Here is an 8,785-nt window from a genome sequence, read left to right on the forward strand (position 1 = left end):
TGGGAGCACAGACTGCTACCAACCAATGATGTCAACAATTTACTATATATCTTAGATTTGGTTGTTCCTGTCACCTGAGACAAGAACTGGCAATGTAGAGTGAATTATTACCTATTAAGAATGGGAATAACTGTGTTGTTGCTTATCCAATGAGAGTCCATGACAATTAATACAGTTTGGTGTAACTGTTAAAATGAGATCCAACCACTAATAGTCATTCTACAGCAAAATCAGTGATATGGGGACATAATCAGAGCAGAAGGTAAGAGAAAAATAGACAGGATCTAAAACTAGGTACAGTGTGAACCTTATAAAAATATATTCATTATACATACATACATACATACATACATACATACATACATATATTTATAATATGCACATCCTGTGGTACTGAGGATTGAAGGGCTTTGTGCAAGCTCAGCAAATGCTCTACCACTAAATTAACATCCCTATCTCTCCCTTTGACTTTAATTCAAATAGTCTTAAGTTGTCCAATATGATCTTGAACTTACCCTTCTGCCTCAGCTTTGGAGTTAACCAGGATTATAAACCCAGCCTAGCTTAATCCCATAATCTCTCTCTCTCTCTCTCTCTCTCTCTCTCTCTCTCTCTCTCTCTCTCTCTCTCTCACACACACACACACATACACACACACACACACCACATGCACATACAACATGGGAAGGAGTATATAATGCTAACAATTAACACTAGGATATAATTTTGCCATTTTACTTTTTCCTTATACTTTCCTATAGCTTATGAATGTCATTTTTGTCTTACTTAAAGTTCTGGATAGGGAGCACTCTGAGAGAGGAAACAGAGCATTAGATAGAAGGTGTACTGGGGCACTGTGGGACTACCAATGGAAGTGTCTGAGATTGTCAGTAATGTCTTGGTTCTCATGTCTGTAAGTCTGTATTTGATGTTGTTTCATGCTCTAAATATAGCACCAAGGCCCCCGGCTCCCTGGGAATGATAGCTGGATCTCTGGCTCATTTGGGAGATGCAGGAGCCTTGCTTTGTAAGGAATCTAGCATGTTCCATGAGTGGCTGTGCTTGTTTTCTGTTGACTTTTCTCTAGTTGCCCCAGTAGATGTTCCACCCATACCTTGGATTCTGGAGATAGAAGAAAGGGGCCATTGTAATCTGGGCCAGCATGGCTCTGACATTAAATAGTACCTTCTGAATGCTTAGATTCAGAGTTCTGGAAAAATCTGTCAATGTGGGGGACTCTAGGGACAATGCCACTAGCTCCCTTCACTGTTTCATTGGATCAGGGAAAGGGGCATGGTGTAGCTCTTACCTAATGTCTCCCAGCTTTTCATATTCCTCCCGAATCCTCTTCTCTGACAGCTCCTCCCTCCTGGTCTTCTTCTTCTTGCTCAGCGAGCATGTCTCTTTAAAGCTAGCAAGGGAGAACACGCATAAAAGTAAAACATGCACCGAGGCCACATACACACTCCTCTCTTGCTGTTGTCATTTTGTCCTCCTCACGTGCACACTGCCCCTCCTCCTGTCTGTACAGCTTCTGTCCCCTTAGTTACCCAGCCCCTCTTAGACCTTCCCCTGGCCTTTGGTTATGTCCGTTTGGACATGGCTTGGGTGTGTCAGTATGCAATTACATGTTGCAGATGTGTAACTGGGTATTTATGTTTAAGTACTTCCACACAACTGTCTTATATATGAGTGGAGTCTGAGTGTTGAAGGATATGTGTGTGTGTATGCATGAGTATATGTGTGCATACATTTATTTGTCTAGAGACAAGGCTTGTCTGGGGTAAAAGTAGGAGCTGGTTTTTTTTTTTTTTTTAAAGATTTATTTATTTATTATATACGAGTACACTGTAGCTGTCTTCAGACACACCAGAAGAGGGCATCAGATCTCATTACAGATGGTTGTGAGCCACCATGTGGTTGCTGGGATTTGAACTCAGAACCTCTGGAAGTGCAGTCAGTGCTCTTAACCACTGAGCCATCTCTCCAGCCCAGGAGCTGGTTTTATATTATAATATTGGCCTCTGTGTGCAGCCATCATTGGTTTGACAGTAAGCTGACTAGAAAGAAAACATTCCTTGGCCAGCAGAGTGATGGGTTCCCTAAGCAACTTACTACCACAACAACATATGTATTTTCCCCTTTGGCATTTGAGGTTGATCAAATTTAGAGTAGACTGATGGTTATTAAGAAAAGGCTTACTAAGCAGCTTAATATTAGAAATAATATCACAAGGGTCATATTCAACTTATCATTTTGGGAGATATGAGCACATTCCATACGATCTGTTAAGCAGAAACCACCACTGTCTATAGAACTAAACCTAGGGCAGCTTTACTTAGAATCATGTTTCTAAGAGCACTTTGGGTTACTCTGTTTGATTTGAGGGCAATGAAGCTACACCAGACACTCTCCAGGCTTTCTATAAATCAGACAGGTCTGCTAGCCAAGAGGCTAGAATTAAGAACACCTCATTGTGCAGAGAGAGAAGTGCAGAATTCATGAAATAGTCAAGTCTCCAGGAGAGACCATGTCCAGCTTCCAGTTGTGTCCCCTTCATACCCAAAGTGCAGACTGTTTGTTGGTTCTGGGCATGCGACTTTGATCAGAGCCTTCCCACTTGAGCCTTTGGGAGAACCTTGGTGCTTTGCCAGCAGGGCCCTGATACTCACTTGCAGCCCAGGAAGAGCCAGTGCATCCAGAACCAGCTGACCACCAGCATGATGAGAGAGATTGGGAAGCTGAAGAGAAACCAGGTTCCGAAGTTCACCACCTCTGCTGCCGGATACTGGCTGGAGGGTAAAGACCGGGTCAGGAGTAAGGAGCGGACGATACTTCCACATGATATTTGGGGGGAGGGGATAGCCAAGAACGCCTTCAGAAGACACGCAGCAGGGCAGAGGGCAGAGGAAACTACATTATTTAGAATCATGCAGCCTCAACTGTACAGATGCACCTCTGTTCCTCTTCCTCCTTCTCTTCCTCCTCCTCTTCCTCCTCTTCCTCCCCCTCCTCCTTCTCCTCTCCCTCCTTCTCCTCCTCCTCTTCCTCCTCTCCCCCTCCTCCTTCTCCTCCCCCCTCCTCCTTCTCCTCCCCCCCTTCCTCCTCCTCCTCACTGGTACTCTATCCAAAGGCCACAAAGAGCTCTCTTTCTAAATCCCCCTCCTGCTACCTATAGCTATGATCTCCTCACCCCTTACTTCAAATTCCTTGAATGTGTCTCATGACCTTTCTTTTGGGTGCTGTTCAAGCTCTGTGTGGGTCTTGCCAGCCCTCTGTCATCTGTCCCTCTCCCTCCCTGGTGTCCTTTGCCCTGCCATTTCTTCTAAGTGCCCTATTCTCGAGCCTCAGACCCCTCTCACTCCAGTAGGTTCTTTGGAAAGCTTCTATCTAGTTTACCCTGCCTGACCACCCAGGTGACCCCACTGGCACCCCCTCTTTGGGGAGAATCTCTGTGGATGAATGAGCTCTCTGAGCAGAATCCTGTGCTTGACTTACTTCTTCCACTAGAGCCTCTCTGCCCTGGCTCCTGCCATGTCCCCAGCACCCAGTCCCGTTCTGGCCCAGTCACCAATAGAGGTTGCTCACTTGGTACTTGGTGACAGAGTGAATTACTTACTTGTTGAAATGCTCTAAGAAAATGAGGCTGGTGGAGGTGCCTATGACGGTGGTCAGGCCGCCAATGGTGGCAGCATAAGATATGCTCAGAGAGAGGCACTTGCAGATCATTTGGTCATGGTGGGATCTGTACTTCTTCTTGTTCAGTTCTTGGTTCTTGGAGCTGGGGGTCTGGATTCCTGGTTTTTCCTACCAAAGGAAAATCAGTGAATTCCATAGTCAGCATGGGGCTGTCTGGCACATGAGGCCAGAGGGGTAGGACACACACTGGTTCAGTGGACAGGTAGTAAGTAAGCTTCAGCATCAGACAGGTAAAGCCCCAACCCTCCTGTGCTAACTAAGCCTGCTTCTGAGCTTCAGCTTCTTCAGCAACATCACATTTCCTCAGCCACACAGTAGTGCAGGGCAAAGGAACTAATATACACAAGACACTTGGATGGCTTCCTGGCCTTCTTTGAGAATGGTGTGTCACTGGGCTGTAAACCATTTGGCTTACAGGTTAGGAGCATTGACAGCTTTCCAAAGGACCTGGGTTCAGTTCACAGCACATATATCAGGTGGCTCACAACCACTAGTAACTTCAGTTTCAGGGGATCTGATGCCCTCTTCTGGCCCCTGTGGGCAACAAACATGCATGTGGTCCACATATATACATGTAGACACTCACATATATACATAAAAATGAAAACATTGGGCTGGAGGAGAGACGGCTCAGTGGTTAAGAGCACTGACTGCTCTGCCAGAGGTCCTGAGTTCAATTCCCAGCAACCACATGGTGGCTCACGACCATCTGTAATGGGATCTGATGTACTCTTCTAGTATGTGTCTGAAGACACCTGCAGTGTACTCATATAAATAAAAAAATAAATAAAAATGAAAACATTGTTTAGACACGATGAACTGTTATGAGATTTTTCTTTTGTTCTTTTTTGGAGACAGGTCTGAAGGAAATCCAGTTAGCTTCAAATTTGCCATGTAGTTGAGGATAACCTTGGACACATCATCCCCAAGTGCTAGGATCTCTACCTCCCAAGTGCTAGGATCTCAGGTATATGCCACTACTCCTGGCTTGCAAGGATTTTTGGTGTTACTGATACTAATATGGACAGCATTGTTTGTTTCTCACACAAACTCTAGTAGCACCCCATGTGGCTTTTAAGGCAACAGAAGATGCTTATTATTTTGAGTTTTTATTAAATGTTTGTTTATTATTCACTTAATGTGTTGGTTTATTTATTTAATGTGTGTGTGTGTAGGTGTGTGTGTGTGTGTGTGTGTACCATGTGCATCAGTCCTCCCAGGAGGCCAGGAGAGGCTGTTCAATCCCCTAGAGTTGTTATACTCAGTTGTGAGGCACCTTGTGGGTGTTGTGAATTGAACCTCTGCAAGAACAGCAAGTGCTCCTCACTGCAGAGCCATCTCTCCAGCCCCAGATAGTTAGTTTTATATGGAGGTGGAACGGCAGTCTCTTGGGGAAAAGGATTCAAACTGAGTTTGGGATGGGGATGTTTCTCAGTGCTAGAGCACTTGGTTAGCATGTGCAGGGCCTTGGGTTTGCTATCCAGCACTGCAGAAAACAAAACCAAACAACCCTTCAGTTACAGAAGAGGCTAGCTTTCATGAAAAGATGATACACAGGATCTCTCCCATCCCACCTCATTCTCTTTCTTATGTGTTGGCTTTCACTCACCCTTTTTGCATATAAGCCTTGGCCTTGGCACCGTCTCCTCAGTCTTGCTTGCTTGCTCAGTCTGTTCATTGCCTCAATGAATGGACTAAAGAAGAAGGTCTCTCACCCCATCCCACCCAATCTGGCTTCCCTCACTCCTTCACTAATTCTCTTCATTATTAAACTGGTGTTCTCTGTCCTCCCCATGGTCTCAATTAGTCCAACATGGTCTCAGAATCACCATGTAACTAAGTTTGGCCTTAAATTTCTTGTTGCTACTACTTTCCAAGTGCTGGGACTCCAGGCAGGCCCAACCATGCCAGATTTGGACAAGCCTGGTGCAAGCCAAGGCCAAGTCATAAGAACAGTGATGGGAAAAGTCATCTTTCTATGCTTCTGATGGACCTTAACTATTGTCTGTCTTCCTCCGAGGGCCAAAATAAGACTCAGGCATTTCTAACCACTGAAAGATTCACTGTTTGCTCGAGCTGGAAAGGACCACTTCGATTTTCAGGCTTGATCTTTTCTTCTAATGAAAATTATACTGAACCTGAATTCATGATCCAACTGCAGCTTTTCACTGGCTCCTATTTTGTCTACCAGCTTAGGTTCAGCTACGAGTGCTCAGGGGACTGCATTGGAATCTAGATGCTATACTTTCCAGCTCTACGTCAATTGCAAGGATGAAGTTCAAAATCACTACCTTGTTGAGCCAGGATGATGGAACAAGTGCTTAGTGCTGTGCTTAGTACATGTTCATGTTCATGGAATAAACATTCCATAAATGGTGACACTTATTAATAATGGTGATGGTGAAGGACATGAGACAGCTGAGACGGATAATGGCTCAAAACAATCTGAAACCAAGGGCCCCAGGCGACTGGAGCCGTTTCAGAGCAGCCTCAACATCCGCTGTATTTCTGCATTTTGTTTTAGTGTTTAGCAACAGGAAGGATTCATTTGTCCAGGCAAGCAAGTGTGCTTATAATCTCAGACACTAAAGAAAGTGTTTGCAGTGGGGACTGGTAAGGTGGATCAGTGGTTAGGGAACTTGTCTCACAGCCTAGCAACCTGAGTTGAATCCCTGGAACCTACATGGTAGAAGGAGAGAACTGACTCCTGAAAGTTGACCTCTGACCTCCACATTGGTACCTGCATACTCCTGTGAGCACACACACACACAAACACACTAAATGTAATAAAAAAGTATTTATAGTGCCATTGAAATGCCTTCAGAGAATCATTTGAACTTTAGATCTACCAACCTAAGCATTTCCAGTTGAAAAACCTGTGACCCAGGGACTGGCACATCTTGGCTCTTGCTGATGTCTACTGAGCCTGCTAATAAGCTCACTAGCCAGAGGCCTTGACAGCATCAGGGCCAGTACCTTTAGGAAGCATAAGTTATTTCATACAGAGTTCAGTTACCTGTGATGGCTGCTGCTTCTTCTGTTGCTGTTGGTTTGCTCTTTTGATGGATTTGGTGACCATGGGCACACCATTCAGATTCTGCTGGGACAAAAGCCATCACTGTTAGGAAGAGGATGTGGTCCAAGTACCTGGAGAGGTACCACTTAAGTGTCCCAGGACTACCCTAGGTCTTGCTACTATGGGACTCAGAGGACTTGGAGCACATTCCTGAGAGCACCCCTATATAGGGTTAGGCCCCATCTTTACAGCTTCCATCCAGCCTGGGGGAAGAAGCCCTGAAACCTAGCAATCATCACTTTGTCCTTATAGGTAAGACTAGCTTTCTGGAAGTTGAAAAAGATGAACAACTCCATTACTTCTTAAAAACACGAAATGTTAGAAATAATCTACCACAATGAAATCCAGTTCTAGGGGATCCAAAACCTTCTTCTGGACTTTGCAGATCTCTGCACTTATGTACACATACACGCAGACACACACACACACACACACACACACGCACATGCCAGACATATACATACATGCACATAAGTTAAAAAAAACCGTACAGTTTAATTGACCATTTATACTTCTTGGGAAAAGATGTAAAACCTTTAGGGAGAAAGGGTGGGATTTAATCATAATATACAGGTAAACCCTCCTCTCTTAAATATTAAGATTTTACAAATGGAATTCCCAGACAGAGGACTAAAATCCCAAGCTTAAACATGTGGCTCTTGAAATTGAGATATCTGAATTTTTGGTTTCTATAAAAACGGTTAACTTGTATTTTACTTATTTAAATTATATTGTCTTCTTTAGCTACCCAGGACTCAGAGCTATGGTTCAGAACCACCATGCCCTTGTCAGGAGCCCCAATGGCTCTTCTTATGTCCAGTCTGGTTGACTGCCTCTCCACTGTCAATCCACTGAGGTTGCAGGCCTGTAGGAAAAGCTACCAGGCATCTTGGTGCGTGAGTTATCTTGAGGGAGTTCCGGGTGATCTCAAAGCCCTGGATGGGAGAAGCCAAGGTCATACATACCTTGTTCTGCATCAGAGAAGTGAAGTCTGCAGCCGATGTGCTGAAAACAAGCAAAAGAAACAGAGAAACAGATTGGCCATGCTTGGTGAGAGGGATGCTCTTCCTCATGTTGAGTGTCTGGTATAAAGATCTTAATCTTATACTCAAGTTGTCTACCCCACAAAGAGGACCAGTTTTCCCCTAGTCTTCCCTGACTCCTGAGATTCGAGACCAGGGGCTTGCTTCCTCCCAAGGATGGAGTGGCAGCTTCATTTGAAACATGGAAGGCCCTTACAATAGACTTCGTTCCTATGACACTGTCAACCCTCATAACAGAATCAAGCCACCAGCATCTCTTTACATCTTTACTTAGCAATGGAATGTCAGAAGTGGGTACACAGGGGTCTCCCACTGTCTCCTTGGAGAACCTGTACCCTGATGGCGTCCTTACTACTTGACTCAAGAAGGCCATTGTCTAGAAACAGAAATAAGGGGCATGCTTATCTAAGGTGACAGCAGCAGAAGGGACAGGCAAGGAAGAAAACATGATGGGGAAGAATTTTGGGTCAGTGACTCAGGGAGGTGTGGCTTCTGCCTGAGATACCAGCAAAGGTGGAGGGCAGAAAGAACAGGGTAACCATGGAAGACGGTAGGAAGCCGAGGATGAAAACATTTCCTGCTGGGTCCTCTCTGTGTCTGTCCCTCTCTGTGTCTGTCCAGCTCTATAGGTTGAGTTCATTCGATATGAGCTCTTCATTTTTTTTTCTATTTAAAAGGACAAATTACAAAGAACCATTGAAAAATACAACTTTAAAATGTGTTGTATTCTGGGCTGGAGAGATGGCTCAGTGGTTAAGAGCACTGACTGCACTTCCAGAGGTCCTGAGTTCAAATCCCAGCAACCACATGGTGGCTCACAACCATCTGTAATGAGATCTGATGCCCTCTTCTGGTGTGTCTGAAGACAGCTACAGTGTATTCATATATAATAAATAAATAAATCTTTAAAAAAAATAAAATGTGTTGTATTCACCATGGAATACCCTTAAACACCATGTATGTGTAT

The 8,785-nt window shown here is 44.5% G+C and overlaps 1 protein-coding gene across 1 annotated transcript in view; it reads right to left on the bottom strand.

Moving 5' to 3' along the window:
• Window positions 1-8,785, bottom strand: part of Slc13a4 (solute carrier family 13 member 4) — a 42,023-nt gene that overhangs the window by 8,787 nt on the left and 24,451 nt on the right. Inside the window, 5 exon segments of the mRNA XM_028768416.1 lie at window positions 1,310-1,411; window positions 2,673-2,792; window positions 3,620-3,807; window positions 6,716-6,796; window positions 7,741-7,780. Coding sequence (XP_028624249.1) covers window positions 1,310-1,411; window positions 2,673-2,792; window positions 3,620-3,807; window positions 6,716-6,796; window positions 7,741-7,780 — 531 coding nt within the window.

This window comes from Grammomys surdaster, unplaced genomic scaffold (assembly GCF_004785775.1).
Source record: "Grammomys surdaster isolate TR1022 unplaced genomic scaffold, NIH_TR_1.0 186, whole genome shotgun sequence".
NCBI classification, from domain to species: Eukaryota; Metazoa; Chordata; class Mammalia; order Rodentia; family Muridae; genus Grammomys; species Grammomys surdaster.